The sequence below is a fragment of the Stenella coeruleoalba genome (assembly GCF_951394435.1).
Source record: "Stenella coeruleoalba genome assembly, chromosome: 8".
Classification (NCBI taxonomy): Eukaryota; Metazoa; Chordata; class Mammalia; order Artiodactyla; family Delphinidae; genus Stenella; species Stenella coeruleoalba.
In genome coordinates, this window is record NC_137154.1 from 12,648,137 (window position 1) to 12,669,503 (window position 21,367).

At 40.3% G+C, this 21,367-nt stretch overlaps 1 protein-coding gene across 6 annotated transcripts in view; it reads left to right on the top strand.

The window, feature by feature from the left end:
• NUP160 (nucleoporin 160) overlaps positions 1-21,367 on the top strand; it is a 55,046-nt gene that overhangs the window by 23,137 nt on the left and 10,542 nt on the right. For 4 of the 6 annotated variants that reach the window (XM_079928215.1, XM_079928214.1, XM_079928216.1 and 1 more), the window contains 11 exons: positions 7-167; positions 2,313-2,446; positions 3,108-3,178; positions 3,862-4,021; positions 5,538-5,607; positions 6,192-6,290; positions 7,562-7,681; positions 18,670-18,765; positions 18,865-18,959; positions 19,054-19,150; positions 19,239-19,344. In XM_079928215.1, the coding sequence (XP_079784341.1) occupies positions 7-167; positions 2,313-2,446; positions 3,108-3,178; positions 3,862-4,021; positions 5,538-5,607; positions 6,192-6,290; positions 7,562-7,681; positions 18,670-18,765; positions 18,865-18,959; positions 19,054-19,150; positions 19,239-19,344 (1,209 nt within the window). Of the gene's footprint in view, positions 1-6; positions 168-2,312; positions 2,447-3,107; positions 3,179-3,861; positions 4,022-5,537; positions 5,608-6,191; positions 6,291-7,561; positions 7,682-18,669; positions 18,766-18,864; positions 18,960-19,053; positions 19,151-19,238; positions 19,345-21,367 lie in introns of those variants that run through there. The other 2 variants (XM_079928219.1, XR_013829312.1) reach the window with 2 other exon arrangements.

Genomic DNA, 21,367 nt, shown 5'->3' on the forward strand with positions numbered 1-21,367 from the left:
TTACAGCTCAGCCTTTGAATATTCGAATGAATCTTTCCCAGGTCTATGGTAGTAGCACAGCAGGGCGTATTGTGTGCAGAAGCGTGTGTAAAATTGCCAGTACTCGCTTCCTCATCTGCCGAGACCTCTTGATCTTACAGCAGCTACTAATGAGGCTAGGAGATGCAGTAAGTACTACCTGAGGGAAAGCTTGTAACATCTGAAACCTCTTCTTGACCTACAGGCACATAGCAGAATGTCAGCTCTGAGAGCACGGAGACTTCTGTCTTTGTTCACTGCTCTATCCCCCATGCTTGGCCCTTAGTAGGTACTCTATAAATACAGGTTGAATTAAGAATGAGTAAACATGATAACCTAAAATTACAGATTAAGAACGTATATGAAGCAGGTTGTTTTACTCTTTGTGTATATGATGGTGGGATAATTTGTGTATATAACGGTGGGATAATTTCCTAGGGTGGCTCTCCCAAAATGTAGTATTATTAGTACAACTTTGGATGTGATAGCAGGGCACCATTTAGTGTGGAGAAGAGAGGAAGAAGAAGAAAAAGAACTTCTCTATTTCTGCAGTACAGGATTTACCCTAAGCAGTTTTAAGATTATAGAGTTTGTTTTGGGGGTCCTCCTAACTCCATTCTCTGCATCCTTTTCCATTTTATTCTCCTTAGGCCACCAGACCCTTGTTACCATACAACTGCCCTCTTCTCCCCACCTTCTGAATGTTTTATGTTCAAAAATTACCTTTCTGCCCACCATCAGAAGTCCCATTTATCTCACTCATCTGAACCTGACAAGGAAGCCATCTAATTCATGTTAATGTATAAATAGCTGAAAGGCCTTTGGGGCTCCCAGGGATATTTATACTTTTTAAATCAGAATTTATTAACTCATATACGTTGCTAATGGCAGAATTTCAGGTAAAAATAAGGAAATAACATTTAGGAAGATGATTTGTTTAGGACACCAAGGAGAAACAGGAACCTTTCCTGAGAGTCTGTCACTTAGGGCAGCCCTTACTAACCGAGTTGTTTTTAATCTTTGTAGATTCTTCCATTTCTTCAGGTTTTGGGGGGTGTTTTTGTTTGTTTTTTTGTTTGTTTGTTTGCCGCATGGCTTGCAGGATCTTAGTTCCCCAACCAGGGATTGAACCCAGACTCTGACAGTGAAAGCCTGAGTTCTAACCACTGGACCACCAGGGAATTCATCTGTAATCTTCTACCCAGTGATAACCACTATTACATTTTTTTTTAATATTTATTTATTTTGCTGCGCCGGGTCATAGTTGAGGCATGCGAGATCTTTTCGTTGCAGCATGCGGACTCTTAGTTGCAGCATGCCTGCGGGATCTAGTTCCCCAACCAGGGATCAAAACCAGGCTCCCTGCATTGGAAGCGTGGAGTCTTACCCACTGGACCAGGGAAGTCCCGCTATTTACATTTTGTTATACACCCATTTTTTTTCTCTGCAAATAGTTTTAAAATTTTATTAGAAAATTAGTATATGTTATATACTATTTTTCAGAATCTGGTTGTTTTTATTCTTCCACTTTACAAATCTCACCAGCATATTCACATGTTACTAAGTATTTTTATACAACATTACTTTTAATAGTTACCTACTATAATTTTAATTTATTCAACCAATCCTGTGGCCATCCAGGTTGTTGCCAGTTTTCCCCTTATAGATAGAACTTTCTGCACCCCTTTGACTGTATCTCCAGGATGAATTCTAAGAACTAGAATTGATTGGTCATAAGTTAACACACATGTTTTTTTCTTTTCGGCCACGCCGCGTGGCATACGGATCTTAGCTCCCTGACCAGGGAACGATGAACCTGTGCACCCCACAGTGGAAGCGCGGAGTCTTAACCACTGGACCACCAGAGAAGTCCCAAAGTTATGCACATTTTTAAAACTTTTGGTATTCTTGTAAAATTTTCCTCTAATGGTCATACCTATTTTTACCCAAGACCAGAAGCTTAAGAAAGGACTTAGATTTCCCTGTTACTCTTCTTGAGTCCTGAACCTACAGATTTAATGAAAGTTAAGCTGTTTGTTGTTGTTTTCTTTTACACCATCAGCTCCCATGACATGGTGAGCTGTTTTTTATTATTTTGTACTGTTAAATGGGTAGATATTTTTGCCGCCTGCTACCCCAAAATGTAATAGGTGTGTTGCTTTTATGTATGTGTATGTGTTGCTTTTATGTATGCCCTTTGTAACTGTATTATTTTATTTTACCTCCACCTGAACCTAAGAGTTATCATTACTAACTGCTGTTTACTGTCTCACCCACCCACCCACCACGTATAGGTGATTTTGGGAGCTGGTCAGCTCTTTCAGGCTCAGCAAGAACTACTACATCGAACAGCTCCCCTCCTCTTATCTTATTACCTCATTAAATGGGGAAGTCAGTGCTTGGCTACTGATGTTCCAGTTGACACACTGTGAGTTTCATTGTTCTGATTATTTTAAAAGTAAATTGTGAGCTTAATTATTTTTTCCATTGTCTGAAAGAAAAAAAAATTTAATATTATGCTATAGCACTGATATACCTTTAAAATTCAGAGCTTTCAGGTACTCCCTTTTATAAAGGTTAAAGGCAACTTCTAAGAATGAAAATAATAAATATATATTTATTATTATATATGTGTATGTATAATGCAAAGACAAATCCTGTTGAAGGCAAAATAATAAGATGAGGTCATGGGGAAAGTTAGACCACACATAAAAATGTGCTGGTTATTAAGGGTAGGCTGAGATTCTTTATAGCCAAAAGAAGAAAGAAAATTCAATATGTACCTACAAGACTCACATTTCAATTAGATAAGCCATTTTGTTTTTGCTGGCAAGGGAAAGATTTTCATGGCATGGAGGTCTTAAGAAATTTCTGCTCTGGCTTCTCATTGAAGGATCACTGAATGATACGATGGGCAACAATCTGAACCATGGCTCATTTTCCAGATTTTCTTGTGCTTTCAACGGAGCTTTCATGTGTAATTTGTTAATAAAATTGACAGTGTTCTTGATAGGCTAACTTGTTGAAGTAATGTTTAGCATAGGAGAATTTATTGAGCTGTTGTTTTTCTGTTTTCCTTTTCCTCACAGGGAGTCTAATCTTCAACATTTATCAGTACTGGAACTAACTGACTCTGGTGCTTTAATGGCAAATAAGTTCGGTAAGGACTGGACTGTGTATGCATTTGATTTCAAGTTTGGCATTTATTGCATATTCATTAAAGTGGTCTTTTGCCACCTTTGCTTTGGAAAGGTCGGTTAGGCTGTGCTTTCACCTTGAGAGGGTACAAGCAAGCTGTGTCCTGAGACCTCTGGTTGTGACAAGAGGTTTGTGCAGGTGTAACCCTAGATCAGACATAAATGAAGGGTATTGCGTGTGTTTATATGCACTGCTGCTTTTCCATTGTATATTGACACTCCAGTGATTAATTCAACAAAATCTTTTTTTTAATTTGCGAAGTTCATATAGCTTTTGTAATCTTGTTTTCATCAGCAGATATTCAAAAGGAGCCCTCTCTCACGCTTGAGAACCATTCTGGAGAATTTATTTTCTATTGTTTAGGTATAAAACTTAGAATCTTAGGACTGTACTTACTGGAAGCACTTTCTAGAGAAAAGGAATGACTACAATGTTAAGTGGTTTTTTTATCGCATTTATATAGTACTTCATAGTTTACAGATTGCTTTTATTTATATTGGCATTGATTACACCAGTGATGCATTTTATATTTTGAAATAAAAAATGTTCTTTGTTACAGGCGTAAAATGAACCAGTAGACTGTCTTAATTGAAAATTGATGCTACTATCACAAGTTGGTGACTGTTAAAACTTTTTATTTTTAAGTATCTAGCCCTCAGACAATTGTGGAGTTATTCTTCCAAGAAGTTGCAAGAAAACACATTATATCTCATTTGTTCTCTCAACCAAAGGCACCTCTAAGCCAGACTGAGTTGAACTGGCCTGAGATGATTACTGCAATTACCAGTTATTTATTGCAGCTTTTGTATCCTTTCATTTAAAAGCCAGTTGAATGGTTTCTCTTATCCAAATAGTCTAAGATTCAGTAATATTCTGCCTGTGTAATGAAGATTTTTTTTTTTTTTTTTTTGCGGTACGTGGGCCTCTCACTGCTGCGGCCTCTCCCGTCGCGGAGCACAGGCTCCGGACGCGCAGGCCCAGCGGCCACGGCCCACGGGCCCAGCCGCTCCGCGGCACGCAGGATCCTCCCAGACCGGGGCACGAACCCCTGTCCCCTGCATCGGCAGTCGGACTCCCAACCACTGCACCACCAGGGAAGCCCTGTAATGAAGATTTTTAATGAGGTTGGGTACTTATCCCCCCAACAAGAGATGATATTTATTTTCAGATATCCCAATTTTTATTTTCTTTTAATTTGTTTTTTTGCTCAGGAGTTGAGCCAGATTTTATTGGTGCACACACATTTGATACCTAGATCTCTTTTTTATATATATATATAATTTATTTATTATTTTATTTTTTAATTTTTGGCTGCGATGGGTCTTTGTTGCGGAACACGGGCTTTCTCTCATTGCGGTGTGTGGGCTTCTCATCGCAGTGGCTTCTCCTGTTGTGGAGCACGGGCTCTAGGGTGTGCAGGCTTCATAGTAGTTGTGGCTCATGGGCTCCAGAGCGCAGGCTCGGTAGTTATGGCACACGGGTTTAGTTGCTCCGTGGCATGTGGGATCTTCGGGGACCAGGGCTTGAACCCATGTTGCCTGCATTGGCAGGCAGATTCTTAACCACTGCGCCACCAGGGAAGCCCTAGATCTCTTTTAAAACATACATTCATCAAATATTTATTGAATGGCTCTGTATGCCAGGCGCTGTGTTAGGTACTGGGTATCCACTGGCATAGTATGCTTGTGCAATATACTAGCTAGAATTAGAAGTGACCACCCAGTGATGAAATACATGCTTTAGTCCATTGTTAATTGAGCTCTAATCTAGGTGACTAGGCTCCTAGTATCTAACCTTTCCACTGTGCTTGTCTAATATTAAAGTTACATAATTACGTAGAAAGGACGTGTGCCATGCCACCTTCCCTTTACCTTTTTTTAAAATTAATTTAAAAAATTTTTTTATTTCTGGTTGCGGTGGGTCTTCGTTGCTGTGCGCGGGCTTTCTGTAGTTGCAGCGAGCGGGGGCTACTCTTCCTTGCGGTGCGCGGGCTTCTCGTTGCGGTGGCTTCTCTTGTTGCAGAGCACGGGCTCTAGGTGTGCAGGCTTCAGTAGTTGTGGCTCACGGGCTCTAGAGCGCAGGCTCAGTAGTTGTTGCGCAGGGGCTTAGTTGCTCCGTGATATGTGGGATCTTCCCAGAACAGGGCTCGAACCCGTGTCCCCTGCACTGGCAGGCGGATTCTTAACCACTGCGCCACCAGGGAAGCCCCTCTTTACCTTCTTTTTAAAAATTAAGCCATTTCATGGAGTTTGATGCCTAACATGTATTGATATATTTAAGTTTTGCCAAAACAGTAAATAATCTCCTTAACCAATGACTAGATGGCCTAGCAATCCTGGTTGCCTCTTTCTAGAATGTTTGATGGGAAATTGTCAGTATGTACAATTGCAGGTGAGTACTGTTGAACATTTCAGGACAATCATTCTTGTAAAGAATGGAATACCTGGGACTTTTTTCTTTGTAAATGTTTCCTGCATTTTAATTGGGCTGATAGTAAGAACCACAATAATGTACACTCATTTACACTGAAACATACCCCAGAGAGATTTTCTTTACTTCCCTCTTGGCAGTATCATTCCTAACAATTTTTTATAGAGCATTTTTTTGTTAGTTCTCTTTGTTGGGTTCTCTTTATAGTAAGAAAACATACCATTGTCTTAATGTAAATCCTTCACTGGAATCCAGTCAGTTGAACCAGTAAATACCAAAAGTTGGAAAATTGCTAGGATGGAAAGTGCATGTTTGTTTACATGTGTTAGTGTTATTGCAGTCCTGTTTGCTTTCTTAAAGTGTCTAATAACCTAGTATAAGAATGGATTAATGGGATTCGGTTTTAATCTCCAGATGATTTCTGGAGATACAACTTTTGTGTTGATTGACCACTATCTTCTCTCCCTCTGTGAAGAACTTGGAAATGAGTATCTCCTTAAGGAATATTTATTCTCTAATCAGAAAGCATCTTTTATGCCTTTAAGGATTATATTCAACTGCTACATCCCTGGTGTCAAGTCAATGTTGGTTCCTGTCGATTTATGCTGGGACGGTGTTACCTGGTTACAGGAGAGGGACAGAAGGTAAACTGCATTTGAAAGATGAGCAAACCTTAGTGCAAGGAGAACACTTAGTTTCCATCTAAGTGAGGGAATGGGAGGCACAGAATCCTCCAGATAAAGATACAGAAAACTAATAGTGCCAACAAGGGGCATAATATACCTGTGGGGACGGTTTAGCTTCACATACTTTGCAGATTACTTAGGACACAGGAAAATATGAAGAAGAAAACATTAAAACCCTCCTGCCCCTGTGCAGGTATTTTTAGGGATACATTTTTGCAAATAAAATTTATTTCTCAATTACACTGTTTTTATTATATCTTTTTTTTTTTTTTTGGCTGCATTGGGTCTTCGTTGCTGTGCATGGGCTTCCTCTAGTTGTGGCAAGCGGGGGCTACTCTTCGTTGCAGTGCACAGGCTTCTCATTGCAGTGGCTTCTCCTGTTGCAGAGCAAGGGCTCTGAGCGCATAGGCTCAGTAGTTGTGGCTCGCAGGCTCTAGAGCGCAGGCTCAGTAGTCGTGGCGCACGGGCTTAGTTGCTCTGCGGCATGTGGGATCTTCCCGGACCAGGGCTCGAACCCGTATCCCCTGCATTGGCAGGTGGATTCTTAACCACTGCACCACCTGGGAAGTCCTATATCTTTTTTTTATGCTGGTTTTCTTCCCATTATGGTAGTTTACATTTCTAATTTTTTCTTCATATCCTGTTATGGAGCTTTTCAAACATAAAGAAAAGTTCAAAGACTTTCATATTAAACAATCATATACCCCCCGCTCAAATTCTACAGTTGTTAACATGTTGCTACAGTTGGTGTATCACATTTATCCATCAATTTTCTTATTAAAGTTTACTTTTTAATTAACAGCATTTAAGCTAAAAAGTTAGATAAATTAGGGCTTCCCTGGTGGCGCAGTGGTTGAGAGTCCGCCTGCCGGTGCAGGGGACACAGGTTCGTGCCCTAGTCCGGGAAGATCCCACATGCCGCGGAGCGCCTGGCCCCATGAGCCATGGCCGCTGAGCCTATGCGTCCGGAGCCTGTGCTCCTCAACGGGAGAGTCCACAACAGTGAGAGGCCCGCATACCGAAAAAAAGAAAAAGTTAGATAAATTAAAGAAAATATTAAATATTGCATCAGAGAGAATTTAGATATGACAGAAACTGCAAATGCAGTCAATGGTCTTAAATAATTTTATTTCTTTTTTGGTTCTCGTTGGTACAAGAAACCTTGACTTATAGCACCTAGAAGTGGAACAGTCTATCATAAGTCATTTTGTATTCTTCTATTTCTCCAGGCTCTGGAATGTTTCTGCCAGGCAGCATCTGAAGTGGGCAAAGAGGAATTCTTAGATCGCTTGATCCGTTCAGAGGATGGGGAGATTGTGTCCACCCCCAGGCTGCAGTATTATGATAAGGTATATTCTGTCATGGTTTGGTCCTTCTTATACCACTCTGTGTAAAAATGTAACAGGGCAGGGGGGGCAGATAAATTAGGAGTTTGGGATTAACATATACACACTACTATATATAAAATAGGTAAACAACAAGGACCTACTGTATAGCACAAGGAACTGTACTCAATATCTTGTAATAACCTATAATGGAAAAGAATCTGAGAAAGAATATGAATATATACATATAGATAAATATGTATAACTGAATCACTTTGCTGTACATTTGAAACTGACACAACATTGTAAATTAACTATACTTCAGTTTAAAAAAAGTATCTGAAATATATTAGTTTAGTATTTGGGGAGAAAAATAACATAAAAATTTAATCACTCCCTGAATCTCCAAATGAAGAGAAAAATGAATTTGCCTAGAGAAATTGAAGAAACATATTTTAAAATTTGATATATGGTTTTTTTGTTTTTTCATTTTTTTTTATTTGGTTGCACTGGGTCTTAGTTGCAGCAGGAGGGCTCCTTAGTTGCGGCATGCATGTGGGATCTAGTTCCCTGACCAGGGATCAAACCCTGGTCCCCTGCATTGGGAGCACGGAGTCTTAACCACTGCGCCACCGAGGAAGTCCCTGATAAATGTTTTTAACTTAAATGAAATTCCCATCATGATATAATTTTGTTAGCTCTGTCATCATTAGAACTTTGTTACTTAGTATTCATCTTGCTGATATCTCAAAGAATTAACTTGTAATGCTGTATTTAGCCTTAGTTTGTGATTTAGCCCTGGGTACCCCTCCTGACCTTTTTTTCCTTCTACTCTTTCCTGTGGTCACTCACTCAGCTATAACAGTAGTGGCCTTCTTACTGTCTCATAAAAGCCAAGCACATACTCTGTTCCCTTCAGGACCTTTCTCCCTGCTGTTCCTCATCCTGGAATGGTCTTCCTCCAGGTAGTCAAGTTTCTAATGCCCTCATTTCATACAGGTCTCTGCTCCTGTGTCACCTCCTGAGAGTTCCTCCCTGCCTTGCCTACAAAGAAGCAGAGTAACTGTCATGCACGTGCTCTCCTGCACACCTGCTCCTTCTCTCCCTTAGTGCAGAGTGAGGCACTGTGGGCAGTCTCCTTGCCCCGCTTTATTTTTCTTTATGACATTTAGCCATGCTTGATGTTATATTTTAGACTCTATGTTATTTTTTTTTCACATCTTTATTGGAATATAAGTGCTTTACAATGTTGTGTTAGTTTCTGCTGTACAAAGTGAATCAACTGTATGTATACATATATCCCCATATCCCCTCCCTCTTGAGCCTCCCTCCCACCCTCCCTATCCCATCCCTCTAGGCCTTCACAAAGCACTGAGCTGATCTCCCTGTGCTATGCAGCTTCCCACTAGCCATCCATTTTACATTTGGTAGTGTATATACGTCAGTGCTGCCCTCTGACTTCATCCCAGCTTCCCCGCCCCCACCACCAGTGACCTCAAGTCTGTTCTCTACGTCTGCGTCTTTATTTCTGCCCTGCCACTAGGTTCATCAGTACCACTTTTTAAAATTCCATATATATGCATTAGCATACAGTATTTGTTTTTCTCTTTCTGAGTTACTTCACTCTGTATGACAGATTTTTCGTCCATTCACCTCACTACAAATAACTCAATTTCGTTCCTTTTTATGGCTGAGTAATATTCCATAATATATATGTGCCACAATCTTCTTTATGCAGTCATCTGTTGATGGACATTTAGGTTGTTTCCATATCCTGGCTATTGTAAACAGTGCTGCAATGAACACTGTGGTATGTGTCTCTTTTTGAATTATGGTTTTCTCAGGGTATATGCCCAGTAGTGGGATTGCTGGGTCATATGGTAGTTCTATTTTTAGTTTTTTAAGGAACCTCCATACTGTTCTCTATAGTGGTTGTATCAGTTTCATTCCCACCAACAGTAGGAGGGTTCCCTTTTCTCCACACCCTCTCTAGCATTTATTGTTTGTAGATTTTTTGATGATGGCCATTCTGACTGGTGTGAGGTGATACCTCACTGTAGTTTTGATTTGCATTTCTCTAATGATTAGTGATGTTGAGCATCTCTTCATGCGTTTGTTGGCCATCTGTATGTCTTCTTTGGAGAAATGTCTATTTAGGTCTTCTGCCCATTATTGGACTGGGTTGTTTGTTTTTTTGACATTGACCTGCATGAGCTGCTTGTATATCTTGGAGATTAATCCTTTGTCAGTTGCTTCGTTTGCAAATAATTTCTTCCATTCTGAGGGTTGTCTTTTTTCTTGTTTATGGTTTCCTTTGCTGTGCAGAAGATTTTAAGTTTCATTAGGTCCCGTTTGTTTATTTTTGTTTTTATTTCCATTACTGTAGGAGGTGGGTCAAAAAGGATCTTGCTGTGATTTACATCATGGAGTGTTCTGCCTATGTTTTCCTCTAAGAGTTTTATAGTATCTGACCTTACATTTAGGTCTTTAATCCATTTTGAGTTTATTTTTGTGTATGGTGTTAGGGAGTGTTCTTTTTTTGTTGTTGTTGTTGTTGTTTTTGGCTGCATTGGGTCACACGGGCTTTCTCTAGTTGTGGTGAGCGGAGGCTACTCTTCGTGTGGTTTGAGGGCTTCTCATTATGGTGGCTTCTCCTGTTGCAGACCACGGGCTCTAGGCACGCGGGCTTCAGTAGCTGTGGCACACAGGCTCAGTAGTTGTGGCTCATGGGCTCTAGAGCACAGGCCCAGTAGTTGTGGCGCACGGGCTTAGTTGCTCCATGGCCTGTGGGATCTTCCCAGACCAGGGATTGAACCCATGTCCCCTGCACTGGCAGGCAGATTCTTAACCACTGCGCCACCAGGGAAGTCCGGGAGTGTTCTAATTTCATTCTTTTACATTAGCTGTCCATTTTTCCCAGCACCACTTATTGAAGAGGCTGTCTTTTCTCCATTTTCTATTCTTGCCTCCTTTATCAAAGATAAGGTGACCATATGTGTGTGGGCTTTCTATCTTGTTGCATTGATCTATATTTCTGTATTTGTGTCAGTACCATACTGTCTTGATTACTGTAGCTTTGTAGTATAGTCTGAAGTCAGGGAGCCTGATTTCTCCAGCTCTGTTTTTCTTTCTCGAAGATTGCTTTGGCTATTTAGGATCTTTTGTGTTTCCTTACAGATTGTAAGATTTCTTGTTCTAGTTCTGTGAAAAATGCCATTGGTAATTTGATAGGGATTGCATTGAACCTGTAGATTGCTTTGAGTAGTGTAGTCATTTTCACAATATTGATTCTTCCAATCCAGGAGCATGGTATATCTCTCCATCTGTTTATGTTATCTTTGATTTCTTTCATCAGTGTTTTATAGTTTTCTGAGTACAGGTCTTTTGCCTCCTTAGGTATGTTTATTCCTAGGTATTTTATTCTTTTTGTTGTGATGGTAAAATGGTATTGTTTCCTTAATTTCTCTTTCTGATCTTTTGTTGTTAGTGTACAGGAATACAAGAGATTTCTGTGCATTAATTTTGTTTCCTGCAACCTTACCAAATTCATTGATTAGTTCTAGTAGTTTTCTGGTGGCATCTTTAGGCTGTTCTATGTATAGTATCATGTCATCTGCAAACGTTGACAGTTTTACTTCTTCTTTTCCAATTTGTATTCCTTTTATTTCTTTTTCTTCTCTGATTGCTATGGCTAGGATGTCTAATACTATGTTGAATAATAGTGGCGAGAGTGGATGTCCTTGTCTTGTTCCTGATCTTAGAGGAAATGCCTTCAGTTTTTCACCATTGAGAATGATGTTTGCTGTGGGTTTGTCATATGTGGCTTTTATTCTGTTGAGATAGGTTCCTCTGCACCCACTTTCTGGAGAGTTTTCATCATAAATAGGTGTTAGATTTTGTCAAAAGCTTTTTCTGCATCTATTAAGATGATCATATGGTTTTTGTTCTTCAATTTGTTAATATGGTGTATCACATTGATTGTTTTACATATATTGAAGAATCCTTGCATCTCTGGGAAAAATCCCACTTGATCATGGTGTATGATCCTTTTAATGTGTTGCTGGATTCTGTTTGCTAGTATTTTGTTGAGGATTTTTGCATCTGTGTTCATCAGTGATATTGGTCTATAATTTTCTTTTTTTGTGATATCTTTGTCCGGTTTTGGTATCAGGGTGATGATGCCCTCGTAGAACAAGTTTGGGAGTGTTCCTCCCTCCGCAATTTTTTGGAAGAGTTTGAGAAGGATAGGTGTTAATTCTTCTCTAAATGTTTGATAGAATTCACCTATGAAGCCATCTGTCCTGGACTTCTCTTTGTTGGAAGATTTTTAATTACAGTTTCAATTTCACTACCTGTGATTGGTCTGTTTATATTTTCTAATTCTTCCTGGTTCTATCTTGGAAGGTTTTACTCTTCCAAGAATTTGTCCATTTCTTTCAGATTATCCATTTTATTGGCTTATAGTTGGTTGTGGTAGTCGCTTATCATCTTTTGTATTTCTGTGGTATCAGTTGTAACCTCTCCTTTTTCATTTCTAATTTTATTGATCTACGTCCTCTCCTGTTTTTTCTTGATGGTCTGGCTAAAGGTTTATCAGTTTTGTTTATCTTCTCAAAGAACCAGCTTTTAGTTTTATTGATCTCTGCTATTGTTTTCTTTGTTTTTATTTCTGCTCTGATCTTTATGATTTCTTTCCTTCTACTAATTTTGGGCTTCCTTTGTTCTTTTTCTGGTTGCTTTAGGTGTAAGTTTAGATGTTTATTTGAGATTTTTCTTGTTTCCTGAGGTGACCTTGAATTGCTATGAACTTCCCTCTTAGAACTGCTTTTGCTGCGTCCCATACGTTTTGGATTGTTGTGTTTTCATTTTCATTTGTTTCTAGATATTTTTTGATTTCTTATTTTATTTCTTCAGTGATCTCTTGGTTATTTAGCAGCGCACTGTTTAGCCTCCATGTGTTTGTGTTTTTTACTGTTTTTTCCTGTAATTGATTTCTAATCTCATAGCGTTGTGGTCAGAAAAGATGCTTGATACAATTTCATTTTTCTTAAATTTTCCAAGGTTTGATTTGTGACCCAAAATGTGATCTATTCTGGAGAACGTTCCATGTGCACTTGATAAGAAAGTGTATTCTTCTGCTTTCGGGTGGAATGTCCTAAAAATATCAATTAAGTCTATCTTGTCTGTTGTGTCATTTAAAGCTTGTGTTTCCTTATTTATTTTCTGTTTGGATGATCTTTCTATTGGTGTAAGTGGGGAGTTAAAGTCCACCACTATTATTGTGTTACTATCGATTTCTCCTTTTATGGCCTTATGTACTGAGGTGCTCCTATGTTGGGTGCATAAATATTTATAATTGTTGTGTTTTCTTCTTGGATGAATCCCTTGATAATTATGTAGTGTCCCTCCTTATCTCTTATAACAGTCTTTATTTTAAAGTCTATTTTCTCTGATGTGAGTATTGCTACTCCAGCTTTCTTTTGATTTCCATTTGCATGGAATATCTTTTTCCATCCCTTCACTTTCAGTCTGTACGTGTCCCTAGGTCTGAAGTGGGTCTCTTGTAGACAGCATATATAAGCATCTTGTTATTATATCCATTCAGCCAGTCTGTGTCTTTTGGTTGGACCATTTAATCCATTTACATTCAAGGTGATTATCGATATGTATGTTCCTATTACCATTTTCTTAATTGATTTGGGTTTGTTTCTGTGCGTCTTTTTCTTCTCTTGTGTTTCCTGCTTAGAAAAGGTCCGTTAGCATTTGTTGTAGAGCTAGTTTGGTGGTGCTGAATCCTGTTAGCTTTTGCTTGTCTGTAAAGCTTTTGATTTCTCCATGGAATCTGAATGAGATCCTTGCTGGGTAGAGTAATCTTGTAGGTTTTTCCCTTTCGTCAGTTTAAATATGTCCTGCCACTCCCTTCTGGCTTGCAGAATTTCTGCTGAAAGATCAGCTGTTAACATTATGAGGATTCCCTTGTATGTTATTTGTTGCTTTTCCCTTGCTGCTTTTAACATTTTTCTTTGTATTTAATTTTTGATAGTTTGATTAATATGTGTCTTGGAGTGTTTCTCTTTGGGTTTATCCTGTATGGGACTCTCTGCTTCCTGGACTTGATTGACTATTTCCTTTCCCATGTTAGGGAAGTTTTCAACTATAATCTCTTCAAATATTTTCTCAGACCCTTTCTTTTCCTCTTCTTCTTCTGGGACCCCTATAATTCGAATGTTGGTGCATTTAATGTTGTCCCAGAGGTCTCCAAGACCGTCCTCAGTTCTTTTCATTCTTTTTTCTTCTGCTCCCTGGCAGTTATTTCCACCTTTTTATCTTCCAGGTCACTTATCTGTTCTTCTGCCTCAGTTATTCTGCTGGTGATTCCTTCTAGAGTATTTTTAATTTCAGTTATTGTGTTGTTCATCACTGTTTGTTTGCTCTTTAGTTCTTCTAGATCCTTGTTGAATGTTTCTTGTATTTTCTCCATTCTGTTTCTGAGATTTTGGATCATCTTTACTATCATCACTCTGAATTCTTTTTCAGGTAGGTTGCCTATTTCATCTTCATTTATTTGGTCTTGTAGGTTTTTACCTTGCTCCTTTGTCTGTAACTTTTTTTTTCCCCACTTCTTTTTTTTTTTCTTTTTTTGATGGGTGAGGCTGTATTCCTGTCTTACTGGTTGTTTGGCCTGAGGCATCCAGCACTGGACTTTGCAGACAGTTGGGAGAAGCCAAGTCTTGGTGCCGAGATGAGACCTCCAGGAGGCCTCACTCTGATTAATATTCCCTGGGGTCTGAGGTTCTCTGTTAGTCCAGCGGTTTGGACTCAGAGCTCCCACTATAGGAGCTTGGGCCCGACCTCCGGCCTAGGAACCAAGATCCCGCAAGCCAGGTGGTGTGGCAAAAAAAAAAAAAAAGGGAGCAATACAATAACAAAGAATAAAAAACAAAATAAAATTAAAAAGATAAAAAATATATTAGGAAAAATAAAAATATAATTGAAACAACTGCAACAAGGTAAAATAAAACCACAACAGAAAAAAGAAAAAAGGGTGGTGGAGGAGGGGGGGAACAAGCCAAAAGGAGCAGAACAATAACAAAGTATAAAGAATGAAAGTAGAAAAATAAAAGATTTATTAGAAAAAAATGTAAATGAATCAACAAGGTAAAACAGAACCCCAATCTAAAAGAGCAAAAAAGAAGAAAAGAAAAAAAAAGCCTTGGCTATGGGGGCAGAGTTTAGGTGGGGGCGGAACTTAGGCAGCGGCAGGGTTTAGGCTGGGGCAGGACCTAGGCGGGTGGGGGGTGACATCTGAGCATGGGGCAGGGCATGGGCTTAGGACCCACGCAGCTGGAAAAGGCCTTGGGGGTGAGGCCTAGCTAGGGTGACATTTAATTGTAGGGTGGGGCCTCTGCTTAGGACTTGCGTGGAAGGGGAGTGGCAGCACCTCCCAAGGAGGGCCTCTGGAATGTGGGGTTCAGGAGTTTGGAGTAAGGCCTTGGGTGTGGGTGTGTGGGTGGGGTTTAGGCCTGGCGTGTTGGAGGGGGTCTCAGAGGAGGTCTCCAAGTGTAGAGGTGTGACCCTGGGTGGGGGTGTAGGGGTGGGGCTTGGGCTCTGCGCTGCAGGAGGGAGGCTCCCTGGGCAGAGTGTTTGGCCCCAGAACCCAACAGGCTCTCCAGTGCCTAAGTGGACAGGGAAAGTGCTGGCTGCATTCCCTTCCATTCCTCTGTGCCCCCCTCTCCCCCCACAGTCTCCCCCAGGGTCTCCCCCATCTCCTCTGGACCCCTAACCATGGGTGGGTTCTGCTGGGTGTAGGAACTCCTCCCCTCCCCCAGCCGCCCCTCAGGGGTGCGGTCCCGTAGTTCCAGCCTTTATTTTTGCTCCCCCTTCCCTCCCTCCCACTCCGTCAGGACCCCATGGCTGGAGGGGGCCTCGGTGGGCAGAGGATCAGGCCCAGATCTCAGCAGGCTCCCGGGGGCCCAAGTGGGCAGGGAAACCTGGCCACTCTCCCTTTTGATCCTCTGCCCTCCCAGTGGTCCCCCAATTTCCCCCTTCGGGTGTGGGATCCTTCCCCCTCCCCCAGCCGCCCCTCAGGGGCACCAGTCCTGTCCCGCCTCCACTTCTCCCCCCTCACTCCCCCCCACTTCACACATCCTACTTGGTCGCTGGGGGTTCCTGCCATCCCCATGGTCCCCCCGACAGGTTCCTGTAGGTGCCCTAGTTGTGAGGAGACACGAATTCCGCGTCCTCCTCGTCCACCATCTTGACTCCACCCCTAGATTCTACGTTATCTGTTTATCTGGATTTCCTACCAAAAAGTAAATGCGACAGGAGCAGGCTTCACAGTTTGTTCATTGCTTGTTAAAGAGATAAATAAATTTATACGGAAGTAGATTTGTAACTCTTAATAACTGTCTGCCATTCTACTAATAAGAAAATTATTTTGAATTTTAAGTAAAGATTTTTAATCTGAGGCCAGATAGGTTTGAGGTATCAGTACATCCCCTGAAAATACGTGCAAAGCATTTTGTATTTTTTTCTGTGGAGACACTCCATAGTTTTCATCACTGGAAAAAAAAAAAACATAAAAAATCACTGCTCCAGTGGACTCACTCACAGAACAAATAAATTAAGATGTGCTAATGTTTAATATCAGGATTGACTCTGGTGCCCTTATTTGGTCCTTTCACCAGGTGGTCATTTGTCACTTAGTCTCGAGGTAGGCATCTGAGGGAAGAGTGAGTCACAGCGAAGGGCAGGGTTGCAGAGTGGCACTCTCACTCATCCACTTGATTTCAGTATGTTTGCCTGGTTAAGCTGATTTACACATTATATTGCTTACTTGTAATGAAAATCACCAAAAAAAAAAAAGAATGTGTATATATGTATAACTGAATCACTTTGCTGTACGGCAGTAATTAACACATTGTAAATCAACTATACTTCAATTAAATAAATAAAATTTTAAAATAATGAAAATCACCTTCACTATATGGACTTGGCTTTTAAAAACTCATGTGAAGGGACTTCCCTGGTGGTCCAGTGGTTAAGACTCCACGCTGCCGATGCAGGGGGCATGGGTTCGATCCCTGGTTGGGGAACTAAGATCCCACATCCCATGCATTGTGTGGCCAAAAAAAAAAAAAAAATTCCTGTGAAGCAGCCAGACTGAATATATTAACAAAGTGCATACGAACAAATTAGGATAAGATAGGGCTGGCACTTCTACTTTTGATATAGGCTCTTCATCAACCACATTGCAAGGTAAAAAGAGTGACGGTCTGTAATCAGGTCTGAGAATCAGCCAGAAACAACTGAACTTTTCAAGAATGCCACTTTAAAATCTAACTAAGTGTACCTTGAATTAAAATGTCAATTCAAGATAGTAGGAAGCCATGCAAATAATCAAGGCATCCTGATCACCTATGGTGGAGTATAAATTGGTTACAGCCACTCTGGAAAACTTTTTACCTACTGGCTCCAATCTTTGACATGCCTTCTGACCCAGTAATTCCAATTCTAAATATATATGGAAAGATATACATGTTTACTAAAAGAGATATGTATGTATGTTCCAAGCAGCATGTCATAAAATTCATGTACTAGAAACAATCCAACTATCCATTAACAGAATGGATCAATGGATTATGGTATATTCTTTCAATGGACTACAACACAGCAATGAAATGAATTGCTGAATGAAATAACATAGATCAGTCTTACAAACATGTTAAGCAAAAGCAGGCAGACAGGGCTTCCCTGGTGGCGCAGTGGTTAAGAATCCACCTGCCAATGCAGGAGACACGGGTTCAAGCCCTGGTCTGGGAAGATCCCACATGCCGTGGAGCAGCTAAGCCCGTGCACCACAACTACAGAAGCCCGCGCACCCTAGAGCCCCTGCTCTGCAACAAGGGAAGCCACCACAGTGAGAAGCCTGCACACCACAATGAAGAGTAGCCCCCACTCGCGGCAACTAGAGAGAGCCCGCGTGCAGCAACGAAGACCCAACGCAGCCAAAAGTAAATAAATAAATAAATTTATTTTTTGTTAAAAAAGAAAAAAAAGTAGGCACACACACACAAAAGAATACTATAGATCCTGTTTCCATGAAATTAAAAACAAAACTAATAAAATTCAGTAGTGGCTGGAAGGAGTCATGTGGGGGCTTTGGAGTATTGGTATGTTACAATTCTTAACTTGGCTGCTGGGAACATGGGTATGTTTACTTTGTGAACGTTCAACCAGCTATGTACTTAGGATTTGTGTACGTTTCTAACTATGTTATACTTCATTAAGAAGTATAACCTTAAAAAAAAAAAAAACTGTAAGCATCCAGAAGAAAAAGATGTTTTTATACTGCTAATAAGGCAGAAAAAAGCAAATAATCAGTAAGTACTAATAACTACAAATAATAATTTTTAAACTACCTTTATCTTCATCTTTAAGAAATTTCTATTTTGAAAGTGTTATTATACATATTTTTTAGAAATGTGTGTATATAGTATAAGTAAATGTCTGGGGAGTGTACTCAGACATTCTCAATAGGGTGGACAATCAAAAAAGTTTAAAGAGCACTATCCTATGTTGTATTAGAAATGGGTTATGTCAGACATTAATGTATTCTCTTTAGTGTTTCTATAAGGCTATGATGCTAATTTACTAGGCTTTAAATTCATCTGTGACCTAAACAGTTAGTAGGAAAAGTTAGTAGTGAAATTATATTTGCTCATTCAACAAACGTTTACTGAGAACCTATTATGTACTAAACACTGAGGATAGAGCTGTGCACAGAAAAGACCAATAAAGGGTTTTACAACAGGTGTCTTATTTAACAGTAGAATCTAAAGGAATATCTTAAATGTTAACCAAATAATCTTGTCCATCTTGTTGTCGGCACCTTTGATTTAATCTTTATCTTACCTGCTTATCTTTCTAATTGATTTTAAATCGTAGTCTAATTTGAAGTGCACTATACCATGTTAATATTAATGGAAATTTCTTCTTCTGTTTCCCCTTAGGTTTTGCGTCTGCTCGATGTCGTTGGGTTGCCTGAACTGGTTATTCAGTTGGCTACATCAGCAATAACTGAAGCAGGTGATGACTGGAAAAGTCAGGTAAGGACTAACTGTAATCTAGTTATTGCCCTTGAGGTTTATCATGGATGTGGTGTTTTAATTTCTATTGTTCTTTTTTTCCCTATGTTTGATACTTAGGCTACTTTAAGGACATGCATTTTCAAACATCATTTGGATTTAGGTCACAATAGCCACGCATATGAAGCCTTAACCCAAATTCCTGATTCCAGCAGGTAATCAATCTCACAGTCTTATTTAGAGGAGACAATTTACCAGCCCTGTGTAATCCACTAAGAAAATTTACCCTCATATCACTTTTCCTTCTAGACAGTTAGATTGTTTACGGCAGCTGGTGGTAGTTCTTTGTGAACGCTCACAGCTACAGGATCTTGTAGAGTTTCCCTATGTGAATCTGCATAATGAGGTAATTTTATTTATCCACTGATGACTGGACATAGCTGTGGTGGTTGTCATGCTGGCTACTAACTTTGATATCTGATTGCCTCCTTTAGGTTGTGGGAATAATTGAATCACGTGCGAGAGCTGTGGACCTTATGACTTACAATTACTATGAGCTTCTGTATGCCTTCCACATCTATCGTCACAATTACCGGAAGGGTGAGCAGTTGAAGCGTACAGTCTTTGTGGAGGCAACCTTATCAGTTGTATTGTGTCTTACAAAAACTATTATCTGTTTGACTTAGTAATTTTTACCTTATTTTTACCATTGGACAAGTGTTCTCTACAGGCATTTGGGGAACTTATGTTTAAGTTCGAGGTTAGCTTCACCTTTTTGTGGATTACCTGTACGCCCTAAAGATAGGCACTTCTTGTGAATTCCCTGGTGGTCCACTGGTTAGGACTCCCCGCTTTCACTGCCGAGGGCACAGTTTCAATCCCTGGTCAGGGAACTAAGATCCCCACAAGCCACTCAGCGCGGCCAAAAAAAAAGGCACTTCTCCCATTCTAGAACATTCTTGAGGCATTTCTAGTTAGATGGCATTCTGTGTGTATCTTCCATCTAATTTTATTCTTTACTATTATTTTTTATTTTTTTGGCTGCATTGGGTCTTCATTGCTGCCCACGGGCTTTCTCTAGTTGCGGTGAGCAGGGGCTACTCTTCATTGTGGTGTTCAGGCTTCTCACTGCGGTGGCTTCTCTTGTTGCAGAGCATGGGCTCTAGGTGTGTAGGCTTCATTAGTTGTGGCGCACTGGCTCAGTAGTTGTGGCTTGAAGGCTCTAGAGTACAGGCTCAGTAGTTGTGGTGCACTGGCTTAGTTGCTCCGCGGCATATGGGATCTTCCCGGACCAGGGCTTGAACCCGTGTCCCCTGCATTGGCAGGTGGATTCTTAACCACTGGGCCACCAGGGAAGTCCATTCCATCTAATTTTAAAAGAAATGTTATTTCACTAAAGGCACCTTGAATTCTTGTGGCTGGTTTTAAGTTCCTGTACCATTTTGCTTTTGGCCTTTCTTTTCTCTTATTTTTGCTGATCCTTTTGAGAGTAAGTTGTGGACATCATGTCTCAGTACATAAATACTTGCATCTCAAGGACATTTCCTTATATAACCTCAATACAATTATCAAACTGAGAACATGTAACTAATTTTGTGAATTTAATGTAAATGTGGTGCTCTTATCTTATGTGCTATTCACATTTAAATATGGCCAAACATAATGGGTTTTTTTTTTTAATTTATTTATTTTTGGCTGTGTTGGGTCCTCATTGCTGTGCACGGACTTTCTTTAGTTGTGACGAGCAGGGGCTACTCTTTGTTGCTGAGTGCGGGCCTCTTGTTGTCGTGGCTTCTCTTGCTGCAGAGCACGGACTCTAGGTGTGCGGGGCTCAGTTGTTGTGGCTTGCAGGCTTCAGAGTGCAGGCTCAGTAGTTGTGGTGCATGGGGTTACTTGCTCCACGGCATATGGGACCTTCCTGGGGCAGGGCCCAACCCCGTATCCCCTGCATTGGCAGCAGATTCTTAACCACTGCACCACCAGGGAAGACCAATGATTTTTTTTAATAGTACATTTCTCCCATACTGTCCTCACCCCCTGATCTAGGATCACATCTTGCATTTAATTGTCCTCTTTAGTCTCCTTTAATCTGGAGCATTCTTTTAGCCTTACTTTGCCTTTGATGACGTTGATATATTTGAAGAAGAAAGGCCAGTCATTTTTGTAGAACGTTTCTAAATTTGGATTTGTATGATGACAATGAAGTCATTATCAGGTCAGCTAAAATAAAGGGATTACATATCTGTTTTAAGATCATATTTTACAAGATGACCATTGTGGTTACCCTTTGGAACCTCTAACATTTTTATACCATTTTCACTCAGAGTCTTTTATTAGGTTTCTTACTCATTTTCATTGGGAAGAATGGATGGAAGTAATTCATAGGCATGTTCTTAATATTCCTAATGGTAAAATATGTTTACATATTCTTTTTCTTTTTTTTTTTAATAAATTTATTTATTTATTTTTGGCTGCGTTGGGTCTTCATTGCTGCGCAGGCTTTCTCTAGTTGCGGCGAGCAGGGGCTACTCTTCATTGCAGTGCATGGGCTTCTCATTGCAGTGGCTTCTCTTATTGCGGAGCACGGGCTCTAGGCGCATGGGCTTCAGTAGTTGTGTCACGC